The following is a 24,011-nucleotide window of genomic DNA, read 5'->3' on the forward strand; positions in this document are numbered from 1 at the left end:
GTTAGGAGGTTCTTTCCCAGGCTCCGTCTTTTATGAAATAAAGACAGTGTCATCATGTGAAAAACACCAGAAGGAATTCATCAATGCAGCTGACTAGCTGGGAGGAGAAAGACATAGTCTTTGATGGGAAGAGGAAAGAACAGGCTAATAAAAGAGAGTCCCAGTAGCAAATTTTTAAACCAATAAATCAACTGTGAGATATATTTTTATAATTTTCAAGTCTCAAATGCCAAATAAAATATCGAACAACTAAACTCAACCCATTAAGAGGCAATCCATACTCTCTATAAGTATGCCTCAGCTCTAGGTGTAAGATTGATAAAAGTAACATTGTTTATTACTAGACTGAGAAATTGCTCTTAGCCCACGCTGCTGCGAGATGGGGGCTGTTAGTACATCTGCCTTAGCAGTGGGTCATGGGGCTGTCCAAGTGAACACGTAGGACCCAATAAATACTGGTGGAGGGACTTTTCATGCTATCTCCATTTTGGTGAGGGGAAATGGGTAATTTGATAGAAGCTATAGTCTTAAAGAGGCACCAGAGATCAAATTGCCAACATCCGCTGGATCATGGAGAAAGCAAGAGAGTTTCAGAAAAACATCTATTTCTGCTTCATTGACTATGCCAAAGCCTTTGACTGTGTCGATCACAATAAACTGTGGAACATTCTGAAAGAGATGGGAATCCCAGACCACCTGACCTGCCTCTTGAGAAACCTGTATGCAGGTCAGGAAGCAACAGTTAGAACCAGTCATGGAACAACAGACTGGTTCCAAATAGGAAAAGGTGTACGTCAAGGTTGTATATTGTCACCTTGCTTATTTAACTTATATGCAGAGTACATCATGAGGAACGCTGGGCTGGAAGAAGCACAAGCTGGAATCAAGATTGCTGGGAGAAATATCAATAACCTCAGATATGCAGATGACACTACCCTTATGGCAGAAAGTGAAGAACTCAAAAGCCTCTTGATGAAAGTGAAAGAGGAGAGTGAAAAGGTTGGCTTGAAGCTCAACATTCAGAAAACAAAGATCATGGCATCTGGTCCCATCACTTCATGGGAAATAGATGGAAAAACAGTGGAAAGAGTGTCAGACTTTGTTTTTTTGGGCTCCAAAATCACTGCGGATGCTGCTTGCAGCCATGAAATTAAAAGACGCTTGCTCCTTGGAAGGAAAGTTATGACCAACCTTGATAGTATATTGAAAAGCAGAGACATTACTTTGCCGACCAAGGTCCGTCTAGGGCAATGGTTTTTCCCGTGGTCATGTATGGATGTGAGAGTTGGACTGTGAAGAAAGCTGATCGCCGAAGAATCGATGCTTTTGAACTGTGGTGTTGGAGAAGACTCTTGAGAGTCCCTTATACTGCAAGGAGATCCAACCAGTCCATTCTAAAGGAGATCAATCCTGGATGTTCATTGGAGGGACTGATGCTAAAGCTGAAACTCCAATACTTTGGCCACCTCATGAGACGAGTTGACTCACTGGAAAAGACTCTGATGCTGGGAAAGGTTGGGGGCGGGAGGAGAAGGGGACGACGGAGAATGAGATGGCTGGATGGCATCACCGATTCTGTGGACATGAGTTTGAGTGTACTCCGGGAGTTGGTGATGGACAGGGAGGCCTGGCGTGCTGTGATTCATGGGGTCGCGGAGAGTCGGACACGACTGAGCGACTGAACTGAACTGATAGTCTTACATAAACAGTATGCAAATGCTAATAGTTCTGTTCATAGTCTGCTTAAATGTCATATCAAACATGATACCCAAGGATCTGAATTCCAGACTACTAACCACTGATAATGTGATTTTTAGTACGTGCTTACAGTTTTCAGACATGTGTAGGCTATATAGTTTCATAATATTAATCATGATAAATGCCTTATTTATAACTGACGTAGAAAACAAATTATTTAGTTGTCGTTTCCTTTTCTCTTAGCTTATTTTTTTAATGAAAATGAAACCACAAAGTAGTTTGATTATACTATTTCTCTTTTTAATAAAGTTTCATGTATCATAAAGATAGCTATTTACATTTCTTTTCAACACCCTACCTGAGGTCTAGTAATAGGTAAATTTTTACCTGGAGCAGGCGGTTAGTTAAAGGAGAATTATTTTTTAGATATTTAGCAACTATCCTAGTTATACTCGTTAGAGGAAATGAAACAAAGTGACAATATATGTGTACAGATAACATTGTTGTTGTTTAGTTGTTAGGTTGCTTCTGACCCTTTTACAACCACATGGAATGTAGCCCGCCAGCCTCCTCTGTACATGGAATTTCAAGCAAAAATACTGGAGTGGATTGCCATTTCCTACTGCAAGGGATCTTCCCAACCCAGGGATTAAACCCATTTCTCCTGCATTGACAGGCAGAATCTGTACCATTGAGCCACCTGGGAAGCCCACAGATAACACGACTCTCACCAAGTATTGTTTTCTCAGAGGTACAACACTTCTCCACGCTCAGCCTCACTCTGCTGAGAAAATCAATCACATTTATATACGTCTTTTCCTCTTGTTACAACAGAAGATGTGCGCCTGCTCCTGGCAGGGCCAGCCTCTCCCTGGACTCTGGAGACTGCATCCCTTCTTGCTTTCTCAAGACCTTAATTTCCTCAGGCATCAGTTTTCCCTCCTGCATGAAGTTATCAGCAATACCGCCCATTAAAAACAGACAGCAAACAAACAGTCACTGTCTTTAGCTCCATAACCTGCTCCAACACAGGTCCTCTGTTCCTTTGACAGCAGAACTGAAAGCGCTGTCCACACTGGTCTCTGTCTCCTCACCCAGTGCATGCCTCCATCCACCCCAGTGGTTTCCCTTCCAGAGGGCCCTGCCCAACTCTGCACCCCAGTCTGCTGTTATCAAAACCATCACGACTATAATAATGATAATGGAAATGATTCCACGTTCTGTGGCCTCTTCCCAGTCTTTATCTTATTTAACCTCTCAGTAACACTTGGCAGCTCCTTCCTTCTGGATACCCTCAGTTCCCTGGCTCCATAACATGGCCTGCCAACCTTCCTTCTTCCTCAGCAGCTATTTCCTTTCAGTCTCTTGTGAGTTTCTTCTCCTCCCTCTGACTTACATCTTACCATGCCTCCCGACTTGAACTGGGCCCTTTTCTTCGTTCGGCCCTCCGGGGCGGGCTGAATAGTATCGCCAAAGATTCCAGGTCCCACTCCCTGAACCTGTGAATGTTACTGTGTACAGCAAAAAGATGCTGCAGCTATGATTGTTACAAATCTTGAGATGGGAGGGTTATATCAGATTACCCAGATTGGTCCTAAATGTAACCACAGTGTTCTTATGGGGCTTCCCAGGTGGCACAGTGGTAAAGAATCTGCCTGCTGATGCAAGAGACAAGGGTTTGATTCCTGGGATCAGGAAGAGGATCCAGCATTTCCCTGAAAGAGGAAATGTGGCAACCCACACTGGAAAAGAGTCTGATGCTGGGAAGGATTGGGGGCAGGAGGAGAAGGGGACGACAGAGAATGAGATGGCTGGATGGCATCACCGACTTGATGGACATGAGTTTGAGTGAACTCCGGGAGTTGGTGATGGACAGGGAGGCCTGGCGTGCTGTGATTCATGGGGTCGCAAAGAGTCGGACACGACTGAGCGACTGAACTGAACTGAACTGAGCTCCAGTATTCTTGCCTGGGAAATCCCATGGACAGAGGAGCCTGATGGGCTACAGTCCATGGTGTTAGGAAGAGTTGGATACAAAAGAGTGACTAAGTATGCATGCAAGCATGGTGTTTTTATAAAAAAAGACGAGGGAGCTATGGGACACATGAAGGAAGGTGTTATGCTGCTGGCTTTGGAGATGCAGGAATGCTTTCTCAAGGCTAGAAAAGGCAAAGGACCGGATTCTCCCCTCGAGCCTCTGGAGGCCTGCTGGCACCTTGACTTTATTGCAGTGAAACTGATTTCAGATTTCCAGAACTGTTGAAAAATAAATGTGGGACTGTTGAAAAATAAATAACCCTGGTGGTCTGGTGGTTAAGAATCCGCCTTCCATTGCAGGGGACTCAGGTTCGATCCCTGACTGGGGAACTAAGATCCTACATGTTGAGAGGTAACTAAGCCTGAAACATGCAACTAGAGAAGCCTGCTGCGCTGCCGTGAGGACCCAGTGCAGACAAAGAGAGAAAAGATAAACGTGTGCCACCAAGTCAGCGGTAGTTTGTTATACCCCCGCCACAGGTTATTTCACTCATCTCCCCGGATTGGAAAATCATCTTTATGCTAATAAACTCAAAATGTATTTCTTCCTGGGCTACAGACTCCAAACCCCGCTTGAAATCCGATCACGTCACTTAACCTGGTAAATTTCCTTTACTGTCTTTTGGTTACACTTTTAATAATATCCAAACTCCTTGCCTTCATCTATAACACTCAGACTGATCTGGCTGCCCATGATGTCCACATCCCCAGCTTCACCTCTGACCCCTCTGTTTCAGCTTTTATCAGTTCCTGTGCCCTGCTAGTTCCTTCTGGCCTCAGGATCTTTGCACACGCTGCTTTTTGTGCCTGGAATGCTCTTTCTTTCCAGCACCCTCACCCTCTTTCCTAGTTCAGATGTAAGCTCCCCAGACTGCCCTCTCTAAAGTGGACCCCTCCCAAGTTATTTCTAATTTCCATTGTTTTCTTTAGTTGCCCTAATCCTGGGACATAGCCATCTTACCTGTTAGTTTGACTTTTGTCTGTCTCCTTGAAATCTAGGCTCCATGGAAACAAGGACCTCAGACCTGTTTTGCTCACTGCTGCACCCCCACACAGACCACAGTGAAAATACACAATAGTTGCTCAGCAGACATTACTTAGATGAATAAATGAATATATAAACAGAACAGGCCGTGTAGTGGGCTTAACTCTCTTGACTTTGACTATTTTGGTCACAAAAGATTTCATATCCAAATGTCAAGGGTCTCCAACAAACAAAACAAGAGTTTCGGGACCATAGCTATGAGGCCCACAGCTGCTTTGGCTTCCTTCTAACAAATGACACTGGAGTAAGGAGAGGGAGAAGGGAGGATTTAGAGGAGGATGTGTTATTTAATCCCTCAATGCACCTTAAAGGGGAGACAAACACTAAATCAATGGACAGTTAAACACATACTTGTTTAACTGTAATTGTGATTTTCATTTGGAGAAGGCAATGGCAAGCCACTCCAGTATTCTTGCCTAGAAAATCCCATGGACAGAGGAGCCTGGTAGGCTGCAGTCCATGGGGTCGCTACGAGTCAGACATGACTGAGCGACTTCACTTTCACTTTTCACTTTCACACATTGGGGAAGGAAATGGCAACCCACTCCAGTGTTCTTGCCTGGAGAATCCCAGGGACGGGGGAGCCTGGTGGGCTTCCGTCTGTGGGGTCACACAGAGTCGGACACGACTGAAGTGACTTAGCAGCTTAGTAGCAGTAGCAGTGATTTTCATTAAGAAGGAAAAATAGAGGGGAACAGTAATGGATAACATGTACACAGTACTCATCAGTTGCCAGACAATGTCCTAGGCACCTTACGTCTATTAACTCTTTTGATCTTTACCTCAATCCTAAGCAGTATAATCACCTTACAGATGAAAACACTGAAGTACAGAGGAGGCAGGTAACTTTCCCAAGATCCGCAGCTGGTATCACAAGAATATTTAACAAAGGATTAACAAAAATTAACCCTGTTTAGTGTTCGCAAGGAAGACTCTCCAGGGGAAGTGACATCCAGCAGAACAGGTTAGGCAAAGAGGCTACTGTGGATGTGTTTTGGGGCAGGTGAAGGTCTGAGGAGGCAAGAGCTGGCTAAGTTGAAGAACTGAAGGGAAAGTAGTGAAACTGGTAAGGCAAGCAGTGGCCATGCTAAACAATTTGAATTTTATCCTAACAACAAGGTACACTTTAAGAAGGGGAGTGATAGGATAAGACTGGAGCTTTTATAAGCTCCCTTTGGCAGCTGCTGGGGAGAAGGGCTTGCAGGCCTGCAGGGCCTACCTATACGTGGTTAGGAGAGAGGATGGCAGCACAGGTGGAGGGAAATCATTAGATGTTCAATATTTAGGAGCGAGAAGCCAGAGAATTTGGAAATTGGTTAAGGCAGCTGGGAGAGACTTCACTGTTACACAGGGCAGTCCAGGTGTCTGGTTTGGGTGCATGGTCGAATGGCACTGCTTTGAACAACGTGGGAAGACTGGAGTTCAGGCTGAGAGGAGATGAGGGTTGTGGTCCCGGCCACTGGGCGGTCCTGGTCCCATGAGTCCCCTAAGCGGAGGGTCGTGCAGGCCATGGGACCAGGGCTCTGAGGGCAGGGCGGGGTGGAGATGTACACAGGGCAGGTGAGCGCACACAGAAGAGGCCTGCCTGCACGGACCTGCCCGTGTACAAAGAGCAGAGACGGCAGCCCTGGCCCAAGGAGCCGTCCTGCTCAAAGGTCCTGCCAGCTCCAAGTGTTGCTGATCACAGCGTCTCTTGACTGTCTCTCAGCACCCCAGAGCGAGGCTCCCGCGGGCAAAGCGAGAGGCGAAGCACAGACCCCTGAGACCGAGTCAGGCGCAGGCTCACCACCCCGAGCCCACGCCTCCCCGGCCCCCAGTGTTCCTGCAAGAGTCCAGCGCCCCCCTCTCCCACGTTTGCTCGGTCTAACCTGCTCGATCGCCTTTTATGGCGCCCGTTGCTCTCTGAGGCCTTTGCACCACCTTCTGACCTGACCCCGCCATGTAGAAATGCTGGGGGTGAGGCGTAAGGGGGCCGTCGGGTCCACAGGGCGACAGCTCACTTTTGGAAGGGACGTCAAACTTCCCGGCGCCCGGAAGAGGAGGGGATGAGGGTGGGAGGGGCGCGAGGACCAGCCGAGGTGCCGCTCGCCCGGACGCCCCCTTCGGGGGTGGATCCCAGGGTTGCGGGCGCTACCGCGCCTACCGCGCGCCACCCGGCTCCCGGAAACGCCGCGCCCCCTCGGCGCTCGCGCTCTTCCGAGGTTCCGGGAGAGCGCGCGGGGCGGCGGCGGCTGCAGCCGGGGCCTCGCGGCGGGGCTCGTGCTTTGTTCGGCCGCGGACTCTCGCCCTCGGGCGCGCGGCGGCGGCGCGGAGCCCGGGGACCTGCCGGGGTGGCTGCGCCCCGGCCGGCGGTGGAGGAGCGGGCGCCACCCGGGCTCCAGTGCCCGCGGAGCAGCCCCGGGACCCGCCAGGCCAGTTGCCCGGAGTAGACGGCTGCGCCGCATCACAGTACAAAGACCGGCGAAATGTGGGAGCCACCGGGGAGCCGGCAAAGGGAAAGCGAAACCCGCGGGCTGGGCTGGTGACGGGCGAAGCCGCCGCACCGCCCTCCCGACGCCGGCGGTCCGCAGGCCTGCCTCGCGAACCTGCCCGGCCCAGCCCGGCGCGCCGCAGCCATGGCCATTGCGCATCTTGCCACCGAGTATGTCTTCTCGGACTTCCTGCTGAAGGAGCCCTCCGAGCCCAAGTTTAAGGGGCTGCGGCTGGAGCTGGCCGTGGACAAGATGGTCACGTGCATCGCCGTGGGGCTGCCTCTGCTGCTCATCTCACTGGCTTTCGCGCAAGAAATCTCCACTGGTGAGGCCCGGGGCTGGCGGGATCGGGGCGGGCTGGGCCGGCGTTATCAGAGGTGCCCTGGTCTCTGGCTGGAAGTGATTTTACCACGCGCCCCTGGCGGTGCTCGCCGTTGTCATGGGCATGCACGTTGGGAAGGAAGGTAGCGAGATTTGATGGTCTGAAGCATTCTTTGTCCCGTGCTCCCCGCCCCCTAACCGTGGACCCTGCTCGTATCCCACTCCCCAGTTCGCCTGTTCCCTGCTGCCCGCTGATGCTTACTGGCAATGTGCCCAGTCAGTTCCTACTGCTGACTGTGGCTTAGTGTTCAAGCCCCACTCCTAAGATCGGCGCCGTTGTCACTAGATTTGCCTGGAACAACTGTCTCCTCTCCCCTCCGCCCCCGCATTTCTGCAGTCACCCGGTTTGTATCAGAGAAGCTCCCGAGCGTCTAAATGGAGGATATGAGGAAAAGTAACCCAATCAAAGTGCTTTCTCCCTTGTCTTACATTTAATTAACATATACTGAGACTTAGCCGCTGCACGGCTGTGAATGCTGGGAAATAAAAGCTCTTGGCCAGTGTTAGAAGGATATCCAAATCCTCCACCTGGATGGTCTTTTTTTGAGTGTGAGATGAATGAATCGCCTTCATGTAAATTCTCCTATGTCACAGCAACAGTTCTGTGAGATTCTCAAAGTCTGGTGGTCTGGGCAGGATCACGTGGCTAAGAAGCAGCTGGTCTTTCTGACCAGCTGTTCTGACTTGGGCTGGGGGCGGGGGGGAGAGTGTTTGAATCGACAGGAAGGCAGTGTGTGAGGCTAGACACAGCTCTGTGGAGCGGAGGTGGCCGGTGGGCTGAAGGATGGGGAAAGCTTGTGTGAGAAGCTGGGCTCGCCCTGTGCCCCTGCCGGTGAGTGGGATGTGGATAAGCAGAGTTGAGACTTCTGCCAAGATTTTGAGATGGCCAAGAAGGCCCAGTTCCTGGAAGGACAGACACAGCGAGCGAGTATCCTCGCGGAGGCAGGATTGGTCAGGGTTTCCGGGATATGAGAGTGAATATGGGCCTGAGTCAGGGAGAACAGAACAGACTTGATGGTTTAAAAAGTGAAAAGTTATGATTTGAGTAGAGGCTGGACTAGCTGGAAATAGCACTTTATAAGTAATAGGCTGAGGGTAGTGTGTAAGGTCTGTGAAGGGGAGGAGGTTAGAGCTAGGAAGGATGCCATAAAGATGTGGCATCAGTTGAGGTCTCGTGTGAGTGTGGGCCCCATGACTAGAAGGGAAAGGACGGGAGGTTTCCAGGAGCAAGGAGCCACGGTCTTGGGCGTATAGCTTTCCAGAGGCCCCAAAGGGCTGAACTGATCAGCTGCTGCTGCTGCGTCACTTCAGTCGTGTCCGACTCTGTGCGACCCCATAGACAGAAGCCCACCAGGCTCCCCCGTCCCTGGGATTCTCCAGGCAAGATCACTGGAGTGGGTTGCCATTTCCTTCTCCAATGTGTGAAAGTGAAAAGTGAAAGTGAAGTCGCTCAGTCGTGTCCGACCCTTAGTGACCCCACGGACTGCAGCCCACCAGGCTCCTCTATCCTTGGGATTTTCCAGGCAAGAGTACTGGAGTGGCCTGCCATTGCCTTCTCTGGAAAAGCTGCAGGCCTGGTGATTGGGGAGTGATATTGACAGAAATAGTGAAGTTGAGGGAAGAGTTGGTTAGAAAAAGGTTACAGTGAGCTTGATTTTGTGATCTGCACCACAGAATTGTTCAACTTGGCAGGAAGTCACCAAATTCATTTTGAAAAGTCGTCTTCAGTTTTCCTTGTCATTGGGAAGGCATTGATAGTCGAAGCTTTCCCTCTGCCTTCCTGTGAGTTGAGGCTTCTGGGAGAAAGGAAAACCCCAAAGTAGCATGGATCCTGGAGATGATCTGCCCCTTCAGTGAATGTTTCCTGAGGACCCAGGAGTTGGGGAGACGTGGGCTCTGCCATGGGAGAGCAGCCATCTGATGCCAGAAGCTGGGTACCCTTTGTGATCAAACCCACCTCTAGCCCACATATTCCAGAGACTCTAGAGTGCTGTTGGCCCCTTCTAACTGATGGGCTGTCTGAAAGGCATTTGCTTTGGATAGGTTTACCCAGTGGGAGACTGAGCTTATGCTGTTTTTTTTGGTGGGGGGTTTGAAGGAATTTAAGGTGTGGTCCTCTCCCTGCCCTGTAGGAGTTTACCATCCCGCTGGGCACGGGAACAGACTTGCTGGAGGTAGCGTGGTTCAGCAGTGTGTGATTCAGTGACAGGGCAGTGTTAAGCTCTGAGCACCAGGTGGCAGGAACTTGGGTGAAGCTGTCAGCAGACTCCTGTATACTGAGAGCTTCAGGACATTCGAGAGGAGGAAGGCAGGACCAGGGTTGACATTAGACAAAGCCAGAAGACGGACTTCAGAGAGGAGAGAAGAGGTACAGGAAAGAGTGCATGGAACTGGTCTTCTGGGGCCTGCACGCTCTGGGAGGTGGGAGCAGAAGGGACTCTGCCTAGCTGTCCGTCCAGCGTTTGTAGGTCATCACAGAGGTGATGCGGTGCGGAAGGGCAGAGAGGGGCGGTGCCCATGGGCATGGTGAAGGGCACACTGGCAGCCTTTGCAGCAACCTGGAGTTGTCACTGCTCATTGGTCCTGCCTGCCCTGTGATAGCCGGAATTACAAGCAGAGCCATTCTGGAGGGAGTTGCTAGGAGAATCCTTTAATTTCTGAGTTGTGGCTGGAGAGTTTTAAAGGCCCTTGCAAAGTGAGCTGCTGATGCTGGATCGAGGTAAGAATTAAAATAGGCCTCTGGTCTGGTTAAGCCTGATACTTTGCTCAGCTCTTCTAAAGCATTGCATGCCTGGCTCCCCTAGACGGTAAGCTGGGTAGGGGGACAAAAAATCCCATATTCCACACTAACTCATGCACAGCAGAAGACAGTTTAATTTGACTGTGACTCTGGCTGGTAAGACTGTGCGATGGGAGCCAGAGAAGAGGCAGTCTGCACTGCCCGCGTTTTTTCAGCTCTTACGTTTTCTCTCCCCTTGCCTTGCATCATGTCTTGTATACAACAAGTGCTCAATTAAGATGCGGTGAAAGAAATGCAGGAGCATGGGAGAGAGCTCTCCTGGGTCTGCCCTTGGAGAACGGCCGGGCTGAGGCAGGGAGGGGCATCCAGGGAGGGAGGCCAGGGCTCCGTGTCCAGGTCAGAAGCCCAGGTCAGGATCGAGGTTGCAGCGGCCTGGTCCCAACCTGGAATTCACCAGCTCGAGGTGAGGGGTCCCTGGTACGGGGAGACTTCCTTGTTGCTGGGGTCCCCATGTTGTTTAATAACACAAGGGCTGCCCTGGTGAGGTCAGTCCTGGTCCCCTCCCTGAGGTCCCGCTCTGAGGACAGTACTGCAGGATATGGTCAGAGTGGAGGCACCAGTTGCCCCACCTGACTTACAAGCATAGAATGTATTGCAAGTCCCTCACGTTTCCTTTTGCAGCACTTTTGAGCACTGGGGCAAGGGAGAATCTGTTTGAAATGTCGAAGGCTCTGTGGAAGGCGGCTGAGTCTCGCTCTGTGTGGCTCAGGCGGTTGCATGTCATTCTGTGTGGCTTGGAGAACACAAGACTGTCGCCAAATGGCAGGTGCTGGGGTCAGAGTTCTGTGCTACAAAAGGACCCTCATTTCTAACACACCTTTGCAGATGCCTCTAGAGGTACAGCATCCGTCACCCTGACTATCTGCCTATCTCTCTATATTTCTGTATCTAGAGAGAGTTTAGGAAATAGAGTGACAGCTCTGTGTAGAATACAAGCATAATTGGGCTACATGGCCTTCACGTTCTGAAATTCCAGGAGTATTTATCTCAAGCATTGAAGAAGCTAATTCCCTAAGCATGCTACTTTTCAAGAGACCGGACCCTGAATGGGATTCGTGCTCTCGGGGTCTTTTGCTAGGTCTGCAGTGCCCTTGGCCTAGGGCTCTACGTGACCCGAGGCCGAGGTGTCTTCCCTTGGGGTCTGCTTTGACTCTGGAGCCCCAGCCTGGTGCCTTGGGAGACGCTGGGAGGGCGGAGTCCCTGTGTCCTGCCAGGATGTGGGCTGCCCAGTCCCGGTCTGGCCAGGCCACATGAGCAGCAGGGGCAACCACTAGACCCCAGGGAAGGGCATCTGGTCCGCCCAGGGAGCCTGCTCGCCCGCTCCCCTCCTGGTGGGTGGCTGTGGTTCTGGACCGAGGGACGTGGTCTCTCGGGGTTAGCCTTCTCTGCTGCTGTCATTCCCAGGCCGGTGCTTGGCCAGCCCCAGGGTGCCGGGGGACAAGCAGCTGCAGTCTCTTGCAGAGCTGTTAGTGCTCAGCTCCCCTCGTGCTTCTTCCAGCTGAGTCAGCAGCTCTGTCATCCACTCTTCTGTGGCTGAGTGTAGGCACACCTTTGGGAATGTGTTCAGGCTGCCTTCAGCATGCAGCGGGTGGCACAGCTGATTGTTCTTTTCAGGCGTGTCTCTAAGAATGGGCTAATACTTAGGGTCTCAGGGCAAAGGTCCCAAAACAGCACATCCTCAACTCACAGTTTAAGCCAAAACACCAGGTCCCCTTACAGAAGGATGCCTGCTTTCCAGAGAGACTACTGATACATACGTTTTTCTTTGTTAATTTTTTTTTTTTTGTATTTTTATTGTTCAGATAGTAGCTACATACCTTCTCAGGGTAAAGGATTCTTAAGCTTTCCCTGTGTGTTAGAGGTGACCACTGTGGACACTGTGTACAGCTGAAAAGTCCCCTTTCTCTACATTAAATCAAAGTTTTGACACTTTTTTAAACCAAACTGAGTCACGTCATGGTGGTTTGCACTTTCCCACTCAGTATGGTATGGAGAGCCTTCTGTGTCAGTACTGAAGTGTCACCTCACTGTTTTTTAATAGACAGGCAGACAGAGATTGGAGAAGGCAATGGCACCCCACTCCAGTACTCTTGCCTGGAAAATCCCATGGATGGAGGAGTCTGGTGGGCTGCAGTCCATGGGGTTGCGAAGAGTCGGACACGACTGAGCAACCTCACTTTCACTTTTCACTTTCATGCATTGGAGAAGGAAATGGCAACCCACTCCAGTGTTCTTGCCTGGAGAATCCCAGGGACGGGGGAGCCTGGTGGGCTGCCGTCTCTGGGGTCGCACAGAGTCGGACACGACCTAAGAGACTTAGCAGACAGAGATACTCCATAGGGTGAAATGTTCTTGCCATAGTTACCCATTTTCCTAGGGATGTGCATGTGGGTTCTTCCTAATTTTCCACGATTACACATCAGGCTTGTTGGCACATAAATCTCTGTAACTGCTGCCCCCCCTTCCCATCATTGAAAGGAAAAGGGAAGAGACCAGTATCAGTTCCCAGAAAGATGGAGCCATTCTCCAGGATAGTTCTGCATTCCTGAGTTACTATTTCAAGTAAAAGTCAATGCACCTGTGTACCCTCCAGCTCCGGCTCCCTCTAAATGTGACTCAGAAGAGGGGAAGAGGAATTTTGATGTGTTCCTTGTTTTAAGAAAGAAATCGCTTCTTTCAGGAATAAGGTTGCAAGTTTCCACGGACTTTTCTGATGTGTTCTCAAAGCACAGTGTTTCCTTCTAAGCACTTACCCCAAGTTCCAATTTGTTAATTATTTGCATACTTGATTGTTGAATGCTGTCTCCCGACCATACTGTTTAAGTTCACTGGGGTCAGGGACCATTATCCTCTGTGGGGTTGACTACTCTGTCCCTAGCGCGCAGCACAAAGCTTGATACATAGTAGACATTCAATGGAGTTTGTAAAGGAATGGAATCATCAAGGATGTCAGTAGGATTTTAGCATTTTGGGATCCTGAGTGTTAGTTATTCTGTTGTCTGTAAGATGGGGCTTTGTGTATCTTGAAAGAGTTTGTCTTAAAATAATAATCACCATCAAATATATTTGAAAACGCTGTGTAATGCCATTGGAGAGAACTGGAGTAACAGTAATAGGCCAAAGAATGGGAACTGATGGATGGCAAGCAAAGACTGAGTCATGATGAGATCGATTTTAAAAATATAACAGAATTTACCCCAATAGCTTGTTCTGTTTCAGTGCCCATTGTTCCCTGACGTTAAAGAACTCAGTGACTTAGATCTATATTTAATCGTTTTCAAATCCCTTTCTCTTTGCCAAAGAGAAATGAAAATGCGAGAAGAAGATGAAGTTGTGGGGGGAAAACCTCTATTATTTCGAAACAGATGAAACTCCTTTCCTTAGCAAAAGCTGAACATGTGTCTTGAAATCTGTGCAGAATCTAGATTTGGATTAGCAACATCCTTTTAGAAACCATTCAAACACCCACCCTTCCTCTGCAGGTTGCTTCCTTGGAGCGCTTTCTTCTCAAACCCCTACCTGGGGCACAGTTTGGTCCAGAGCGGGGGTGCAGTTTGGGAGCACCGTGCCCCAGCTGAGTGAGCTGGGCGCAGCCTGAGTGAGCTCGGCGCAGCCGTGTCTCTTGGGGCTGCCTGGGGCAGCTGGGACATTGGTTTCTGGGAGAGAAAGCACTGGGGTGAGCCTGGCTACACGTGGGGCACAGGGTATGTACTAGCACAGGGGGGAGTTCATCCTCTCTAAAGCTTGGCCTGGCATGCTGTGATTCGTGGGGTCGCAAAGAGTTGGGCAAGACTGAGCGACTGAGCTGAACTGAACTGAAAGCTTGCACTCCTTTTTCTCAAAGGCCGTTTACATATGTGTATATTTATCTGATTATAAAGATATGACTTCCTGTAGAAAACATGGGCAATGTGGAACAGAGCAGTAATTCCAGCACTGTTACAACACTGAGGTAACCACTGTCAAAGCTTTGTGTGTTTCCCCCAACTCTTTATTGTATATACATAGCTGACAACTTGTTTTCTGCTTTTGAAAAACCAAACTTCATTTCGGGTGATTTTACCTCATTCTTAAATCTGACAGACTTGCCTTTTGTTGGCTACCAAAGTAAACATGGAAAAGGTGTATGGAAACTGAAGCTTGTTGCAATTTTTCGCGAACACAAATAGCAATGTGAGGAACACTCCTGAACATAAACCTCTAAACTAAAGGTCTCAGTATTTCAACAAATTGTGTATAAATCTAATTACAAAGTGTAGGAACATTTTCAGGATTCTAGACTTAAATGGCTGGTTGCTCTCTGGAAAGATCATTTGTTGTTGAATCTTCCAGCAGTTGAGAGGGTCCCCTTGCTCCTGGTTTCCAGAGTGTATGATTTTATGTATCTCATTTACCCAGGTCCTTACATCTAGAAATAAACCAGGAAATTGACAAGCAACAGACAAAGTGACCGACTTGCCTGCACAGCTTGTTATCTCTTTAGTAGATAAATTCCTCAAAATATATTGCTACAGAATTATAGGAAGGGGATCATTACTGGCAATTTGTCAAGTTACCTGTCAAATTTCTACATTTGGGGGCTCATTAAATTTACTTTCATTTCATTGTTTTTTGCCTTTTGATTAATTAATTTATTTATTTGGCTGCATCAAGTCTTAGTTACGGCGTATCTTATGGTGGGGGACTTAGTTGCCCCAAGTCATGTGGGATCTTAGTTTCCCAACCAGGGATTGAACCTGGGTCCCTTGCATTGCAAGGCAGATTCTTAACCACTGGACCACCAGGGAAGTCCCTCACTTCATATTTTGATTATTGCTATTACTACAATCTTTGTGATTGAGAGAAGCTGGGCGGTTAAGGCTGGGATAAATGAAGTGGAAATGCTTTGAGAAAATTACAGCTTCCAGATAGGCTCAGAACATGGTGAATATTCAGTATGAAGGATGAAGAGGTTCTCCATGGACTCAGTGTATCAGCTGATGAGATAGACTGGGAGCAGTGCGTCTGCCCTGAGACGCTCTTGAGTAGATACCCCACCATTCTGCTGCTGTGTCAGTGGAGGGGACTTTCCAGGTAGTTTAATTTGCCATGTGTCTATATGTTTGTGTTAAAGTTCAGAGCAAGAGGAAATTAATACCCTGCCATTTTTTGTTGTTGTTTTATAAAGCATACCCCAATCTTGGTCTCTTTCCTAGAGGTAACTTCTATTACTGTTTACTGTGTATCCTTTTCACTGCTCGATGTTCCTATGGAAAAACCTGAGTTAAATTTGTAACCAAATATTATGTCATGTATTAACATTTCCTCATTTGTTTATAATGTGTCCCAGAGATATTTTGGTGTCTATGTGTCGGTCTGCCTCATTCTTTTTAGTTGCCTGTAATTTTCCATTGTATGACTATACCTTAGTTCATTTAACCTTTCTGTTAACGGACATGTAGGTTCATTCCACTTTTTTTCTGCTGCAAATAGTGGTTCAGTGAGCATCCTTGGATGTGCTTCCTCATGCAAAATGTGTTTTTCTAGGGTAGCGGTTCTCAAACTTTTTGGTTTTAAGACACTTTTATATTTTATACTCTTACTAAATTTTATTGAGGATTTCCAAAGAGCCTTTGTTTGTAGGTTATATCCATCAGTATTGCATTAGCAATTAAAACTGAGAGATTTTAAAAATATTCATTAGTTTAAAATATAAGCCCATTACATGTTAACCTATATTTTATGAAAAAATAAGTTTAGAAAACAAAAGTTTGGCAAGAAGAGTGGCATTGGCTCCCAGTGTTGCAAGTCTTCTTGATGTCCGGCTCATTTGAAGACCACTGACCACGGCCTGCTCCTCATTCATTGCACAGTGATGCGCCAAGTCAGTAGCTTCTGGAAGCACTATCGAACATACGAGAGAATGAGATTAAGAAGGTAGGTAACAGAAAAACATCTATTTCTGCTTCATTGACTATGCCAAAGCCTTTGACTGTGTGGACCACAATAAACTGTGGAAAATTCCGAAAGAGATGGGAATCCCAGACCACCTGACCTGCCTCTTGAGAAACCTATATGCAGGTCAGGAAGCAACAGTTAGAACTGGACATGGAACAACAGACTGGTTCCAAATAGGGAAAGGAGTACGTCAAGGTTGTATATTGTCACCCTGCTTATTTAACTTATATGCAGAGTACATCATGAGGAACGCTTGGCTGGAAGAAGCACAAGCTAGAATCGAGATTGCTGGGAGAAATATCAATCACCTCAGATATGCAGATGACACCACCCTTATGGCAGAAAGTGAAGAAGAACTCAAAAGCCTCTTGATGAAAGTGAAAGAGGAGAGTGAAAAGGTTGGCTTGAAGCTCAACATTCAGAAAACAAAGATCATGGCATCTGGTCCCATCCCTTCATGGGAAATAGATGGGGAAACAGTGGAAACAGTGTCAGACTTTATTTTTGGGGGCTCCAAAATCACTGCAGATGCTGATTGCAGCGATGAAATTAAAAGACGCTTACTCCTTGGAAGGAAAGTTATGACCAACCTTGATAGTATATTAAAAAGCAGAGACATTCCTTTGCCAACCAAGGTCCGTCTAGTCAAGGCTATGGTTTTTCCTGTGGTCATGTATGGATGTGAGAGTTGGACTGTGAAGAAAGCTGTTTGCCGAAGAATTGATGCTTTTGAACTGTGGTGCTGGAGAAGACTCTTGACTGCAAGGAGAGCCAACCAGTCCATTCTGAAGGAGATCAATCCTGGGTGTTCATTGGAAGGACTGATGCTAAAGCTGAAACTCCAATACTTTGGCCACCTCATGCAACGAGTTGACTCACTGGAAAAGGCTCTGATTCTGGGAGGGATTGGGGGTGGGAGGAGACAGAGACGACAGAGAATGAGATGACTGGATGGCATCACCGACTCGATGGACATGAGTTTGAGTGAACTCCGGGATTTTTGATGGACAGGGAGGCCTGGCGTGCTGTGATTCATGGGGTCGCAAAGAGTCGGCACGACTGAGATACTGAACTGAACTGAAGTGAATTCCAGAATAGAGAAATGATACACTTTGAACAGCTGAGGGGCTTCCCAACTGGCACTAGTGGTAAAGAATTCTGCTGGTGCAGGAGACACAAGAGACATGGGTTCGATCCTAGGTTGGGAAGATCCCCTGGAGTAGGAAGTGCCATCTCACTCCAGGATTCTTGTGTGGAAAATTCCATGGACAGAGGAGCCTGGGCTACAGTCCAGGGAGCTGCAAAGAGTGGAGCATGACTGATCACAGAAGAACTGAGGGAACCCCCTTTCAGCACTTCTTGCTTACCAGAAAGGAGCAGCTGTGGGCGCGTAAGTGACCAGAAGGGCTGCCCCCTTGACTCCGTTTCAGCCCTTGTGACATGAAGACGCTGGACTAAAATTGGCTGTTACACGCCCTCCGGTTTCCTTCTGGTTCCGGCACTAGAGTTCACGCCCCGTCTTACATCTGACTCTTTCTCACCTTCTCGCCTTGGTGTCCGTTCCCTCACATCCTCCTTCACGTGCCTCACTTACGTGCTGAGAGCTGCTCTGCGTTCAGAACCTGTCAGTGAAGGAGGCAGACGTGTCCTGGCGCTTGCAGCCTGGCAGAGAAGATGCTTTCCTAGTAACTGCAGGCTTCTGGTTGTGATACGTGCTTTGGAACAAGTGCCGTTGGAGAAGCGTCGCCCAGCCAGGGACACTGGAGAGGGCCTTCTGAGGACGTGACACGTGGCCGAGTTTTCAGTGAGCGCCTGTGAGGCTTCGAGGGGAGAAGGGACGTGGTTTCTTGGAGAATGAGAGAGGCTCGGTGTCCTTGGGGCCTGCTGAGCGGGAGGGAAGGGCGAGTGGTGGGTTAGAGAGGTGAGAAGGGCTCCGCGCGAGGAGGGCCTCTTGGGATTTGGATTTTGGAGTTTATCCAGAGTGATTGGAGGGCTTTTTGTTATAAATGACATAGTCAGATATGCATTTGAAAATCTCACCCCAGATACTTTGCGGCGACTGGAGTGGAGACGTGGAGAGACTAGTCAGGGGCCGTCACGGTTCAGTTAAGCATCACCGACTGTGTCCTTGGAGGACGGGGATTGTCGCATGTGTCTTGGACTCACTGTGGGGCTTCCTGTGGGGCACATGGGTCACCGCCGTTTCTCAGGAGCTGCTGGGAGCTCTGCGGGCACGCCAGATGCCTCCGGTTGTGCTGAGATGCTGGAGCTGGTTGGGAAAGGCCCCAAGTTGGCCACTTTCAGAGGCTCTGCCCTGGGCTCCGTGGTGTCTTTGAAGCCTGGCCCCGGGTGGGCCCCAGGAGCCTCTCAGACAGGAGGCTCTGGCCTGGGCCCTGCGGGTGAACAGCCAGTGGGGCTGGTGTCCGGAGGGAAATGCTGCTTCTCGCCTCTGCACCGAGGCAGCTGCTCCCAACCTCTTCCCTCCCCTGCTGTCCTGAGGTCCGATATTAATAGCTGCTGAGTGTATACACACACGCACACATATCAGTATTTTTATTTTTAATTTAGTTTTTAAATTTGGCTGTGCCACCCGGCATGCAAGATCTTACTTCCCCAACCCAGGAATGAACTTGTGGCCCCTGCGTTGAAAGCGTGGAGTCTTTACTGGACCACGGGGAAGTCTTAAGTGACAGTAAAGTCACTCAGTTGTGTCTGACTCTTTGCAATCCCTTGGACTGTAGCCCACCAGGCTCTTCTGTCCATGGAATTTTCCATCAAGAGTACTGGAGTGGGTTGCCATTTCCTTCTCTAGGGGATCTTCCCTACTCAGGGATTGAACCCTGGTCTCCCTCATTGTGGGCAGCCACCTTACCACCATCTGAGCCACCAGGAAAGCCTTAAGACTTTACTTTTTCAGAACAGTGTTAGTTTTGCAGCAAAATTGAGGGGAATGTACAAAGATTTGCCATATACTCCCTGCCCCTACACAGGCACAACCTTCTCTGCTACCAACATTTCCCTCATAACACATTCTGTGGGTTTGGAAAAATGTGTAATGTTACTATCCATCATTATGGTATTACACGGAGTATTTCCACTGCCCTCAAATTCCTCTGTACTCTGCCTATTCAGCTTCTACCATCTAACCCTTGGCAACCACTGACTTTTTTTTTTACCGTCCCTAGTCTGGTCTTTTCCTCAGTGTCGTAGACTTGAAATCACAGTCTATGTAGCATGTTCAGACCGGCTTCTCTCACTCAGCGATATGCAGTCAGGGTTTCTCATGTCTTCTCATGGCTTGATAGCCATTTCTTTTTAACACTGAATAACATTCCATCGTTTGGACATAGCACTGTTTATTTATGCAGTCACCTGCTGAAGGACATCTTAGTCGATTCTGAGTCTTGGCAGTTACAAACAAAGCTATAATGAACATCCTCATGTGAGTTTCTGTGTGGACATCAGTTTTCAGGTCCTTTGGGTAAATACCAAGGAGCATGGTTGCTGTACAGTATGTTTGGCTCTGTACAAAGTGGCCAAACTGGTTTCCAGAGTGACTGTGCTCTTCTGCGCTCTGACCGGCGCCTGACGAGCGTGCCCGTGGCGCCAGCCCTCACCAGCTTTCCGTGTTGTCTGTGTTCCAGGCTGTGGCCGTGCGAATGGTGTGCACTGGCACCGTGCTGTTTCAGTGTTTGTTTCTCTGATGACGTATGATATGGAACATCGTATCATATGCTTACTTTCTATCTGCATATCTTCTTGCGGGAGGGGTCTGTTAAGGTCTTTGGCCCATTTTTTGAGTTGTTCCTTATTGTTGAGTTTTAAGAATTCTTAGTGTGTATATAAATATTTTAACTGAAGTATTATTTGATTTATAGTGTGGTGTTTCTGGTCTACAGTAAAGTGATTCAGCCATATGTATATACATTTTTCAAATTCTTTTCTATTATAGGTTATTTTAAGATATTGAATATACAGGAGGACCTTGTTGTTTACCTATTTGATATATAGTAGTTTATATGTGTGGAGAAGGAAATGGCAACCCACTCCAGTGTTCTTGCCTGGAGAATCCCAGGGACGGGGGAGCCTGGTGGGCTTCCGTCTGTGGGGTCACACAGAGTCGGACACGACTGAAGTGACTTAGCAGCAGCAGCAGCAGTTTATATGTGAAAGTGAAAGTCGCTCAGTCGTGTCTGACTCTGTGACCCCATGGACTATACAGGCCATGGAATTCTCCAGGCCAGAATACTGGAGTGGGTAGCCATTCCCTTCTTCCCTCGCAACTCAGTTGGTAAAGAATCCGCCTGCAATGGAGGAGACCCTGGTTCGATTCCTGGGTTGGGAAGATCCGCTGGAGAAGGGATAGGCTACCCATTCCAGTGTTCTTGGGCTTCCCTTGTGGCTCAGCTGGTAAAGAATCCGCCTGCAATGTGGGAGACCTGGGTTCGATTCCTATGTTGGGAAGATCCCCTGGAGAACGGAATGGCTACCCGTCCTTCTATACCGGTTCCAGTATTCTGGCCTGGAGAATTCCATGGACTGTATAGTGCATGGGATTGCAAAGAGTCAGACACGATGAGCGACTTTCACTGTCACTCTCCAGGGGATCTTCCCAACCCGAATCTGCTCATCTCAAACTCCTAAATTTATCCTCCTCACCCCATCTTGACTTTTTCTCTGGTAACCATTCATTTGTTTTCTGTCTGCGGGTCTGTTTCTGTTTTGTAAATAAGTCGTCTGTGTCACTGTTTTATATTTCACATGTTAGTGTTACATTTGTCTTTGTCCGATTTACTTCATGTAGTGTGATGATCTCTAGGTCCATCCATGTTGCTGCAGATGACATTGTTTCATTCTTTTTTTATGGCTGAGCAATAGTTCATTGCATATATTTATACCACATCTTCTGTATCTAAGGATATCTTTACGTATTTTTGATAACAGTCCTTTGTTACATGAAGCCACTGTGTATTGACACCACCTGTGAGCTTGGTCCTTATAGCGTGATACTTTTCTCAGCAGAAATTCTTCCAAAAAGTTCTGTATTTTCACTTTGGGGAGGCTTTGGAATATTGGTTAAGATCTGCATTTGGAGAGAGACTCCGTGGGCTCCGGTCCCGGCACAGCCCAGACGCGTTTCCTGTGAGACGTGGGGCGAATTCCGCAGTTTCTCCGTGCCCTGGTCTTCTCCTCAGTAAATGGGGTGACTCCGGCGAACCTCCCTCACAGGGTGGTGGGAATGACTTGCGTGCACACCGTGGGCCCTGGAGCCGTGTCTGGGACCCAGTAGCCGTTCAGTCGGGGTTAGCTGCTCGGCGCCCTCCAGCACTCTATGACGCTGCCAGATGAGGACCTGCCGTCAGTTCAGCTCAGTTCAGTTCAGTCGCTCAGTCGTGTCCGACTCTCCGCGACCTGATGAATCACAGCACGCCAGGCCTCCCTGTCCATCACCAACTCCCGGAGTTCACTCAAACTCATGTCCACAGAGTCGGTGATGCCATCCAGCCATCTGATTCTCGGTCGTCCCCTTCTCCTCCTGCCCCCAACCTTTCCCAGCATCAGAGTCTTTTCCAGTGAGGGGCCGGTTAACACACTCAGGGGCGCACGGGGCAGGGCTGGAGTGCAGCTTTGGTTCTGCAGCCTGAGTTCTCAGACATCGCTGTGTACTCTGCCGGAGCGGCACACTGAGCTCAGAGCGAGCTTGTACCCAGCATAGAAGCTGCTAGTTTGTTCTGGGTCTCGACCCTGTTCCCCACTCTTGGGACCATCTTCCCACTCGTGAGACCATCTTCCTCACCCCTTGCTGGGGAGGGTGCCTGTTCTGCTGAGTCACAGCCAGCCCCATCCTCAATTTAGCCCTGCAGCTTCAGCGGGACATCAAGACCATCTGTGTGTGAATTACAGCCCCAAGGATCTTATTAATAAAACACAGCACACCTCCCACCACCCATCCTGCCAGACCTCCTGGTGATTATCATAGCATCAAGTCTAGACTTCCCAGCATGTCCCCCCATGGTGTCCTTTATCTGATCCCCAGCTGAACTCTGTTCCAGGCACAGTGGTCTGCTCCCCTGTGTAACACGTGGTGAACTTCAGAGACCTAGCCTGGGGCTTCCCTGGTGGTCCGGTAGCTAACACTGCTCCCAGCGTGGGGCGTGTGGGTTTGATCCCTGGTCAGGGACTTAGATCTCACATGTTGCCCCTGAGTCTGCATGCCACAGCTAAAGATGCCACGTGACGCACCAGGTGCTGCCAAGTAAATAGATAAATGGATACTTTAAAATAAATCATCAAAGACTCTGAGCCTTCTCGTGCTTTTTCGCAGCCTGGGTTTTCTCCTTTCCTCCCTTCGAGTATGATTATCTGCCGTGGCTCAGCCTTCATGCAGTCTTTTTGTCTGTTATCATCAGTGGTTCATATTCTTGGCCTCCTCCACTGGACTGTAATCTCTTCAAGGACAGAGTCCATGCTTTCTTTGTCTCTGAGTCCTCTGTGGTCCCGTGCCCGATAAATGCGTTTGGGGTTGAGCTCAATACCATCGAGGTCTGAGTATGTTACGGAGCACAGCTGTGCCAAAGAGAAACAGAAAGAACTGCCCTTGGGGAGAACAAGGTCCTTGGCACAAGGCTACTGGCACGAAGGCTCTGTGTGTGGCCTTAAATACCCAACTCAGAGAAACTAAGATGTCTGTCTTCTTTTCGTTTTTTGGCTGCACTGTGTGGCATGTGGGATCTCAGTTCCCCAACTAGGGATGGAGTCCGTGCCCCTGATTGGGAGCGTGGCATCTTAACCATGGGACTGCCAGGGAAGTCCCTGTCTTTTCTGAGGTTCCTTGAGAAGAACATTTGCTGCTTCAGCATCTGCATCTGTCCATGAAATCCTCCATGGTCAGTTCAGAATGTCTTTGTGTCTGCAAAGAACTGGCCACCGCTTGACCAGCTGACTAAATAATGGTAGCAGTCTCTGTTCTTCTCATTTTCCTGGAGTCGCTGATCATTGATTCGTACCACATTTAGACACTCAAGGCCTTCTCTGACACAGCAGGCTTGCTTTGTTGCAGAAACTATAAAATCTCGCTTTTAAGAGGTGTCTTTGAGGGAGGGGCGATACCAAAGGACTTAACAAAGTTGAGGCTAGTTTCAAGCCATGACCCCATTAAATCTCAGATCGCAGCTCTCCAAGGCCTGCTTCCACAATGCATGTGCTCTGAGATTTACAGAAGATAAGAGAAGGAAACCAGTCAGGGCCGTGAAATTCAAGTCATTATAAAGGTACTGAAGAAAATAAGACAGGATATGACATATAAATGACCCATACATCTTTGTCTTTCCAGTGCTTACCGTGGTGCCTAGTACATAGAAATAAAAACAGCCACCATTTATTGTGTTCTTACTGTCTGCTTGCACTGTGGCATACATTTCATTTAATCCTTATAGGAATTCTGTGAGGTTTTGCAGATGAGAAAAATTAGGTTCAGAGAGGTTCCGTAATTTGCTAGCAAGTAAAGGAGAAAACCTAATGAGTGTTGGCTATAATGGGACCTTAAAGCCATATTCAGGAAATAGTTTAGAACCTGATTTCTTCCCTTTAGACTAAAATCCCTTCTCCACACCGAAGTGGACTTCCGTGTTCACACAGTTTT

The 24,011-nt window shown here is 48.7% G+C and overlaps 2 protein-coding genes across 7 annotated transcripts in view; both read left to right on the top strand.

Moving 5' to 3' along the window:
- LOC129547515 (ferroxidase HEPHL1-like) overlaps positions 1-24,011 on the top strand; it is a 183,985-nt gene that overhangs the window by 126,050 nt on the left and 33,924 nt on the right. The window lies entirely within an intron of this gene.
- The window catches only part of LOC148773919 (uncharacterized), a 58,204-nt gene continuing 41,089 nt past the window's right edge, over positions 6,897-24,011 (top strand). Inside the window, exon 1 of the mRNA XM_088832400.1 lies at positions 6,897-7,576. Within this exon, the coding sequence (XP_088688526.1) occupies positions 7,396-7,576 (181 nt within the window). The 5' untranslated portion in view covers positions 6,897-7,395. The remainder of the gene's footprint in view (positions 7,577-24,011) is intronic.

The sequence above is a fragment of the Moschus berezovskii genome, chromosome 25 (genome assembly GCF_049115385.1).
Source record: "Moschus berezovskii isolate FMDL1 chromosome 25, NW_MosBer_1.0, whole genome shotgun sequence".
Lineage (NCBI taxonomy): Eukaryota > Metazoa > Chordata > Mammalia > Artiodactyla > Moschidae > Moschus > Moschus berezovskii.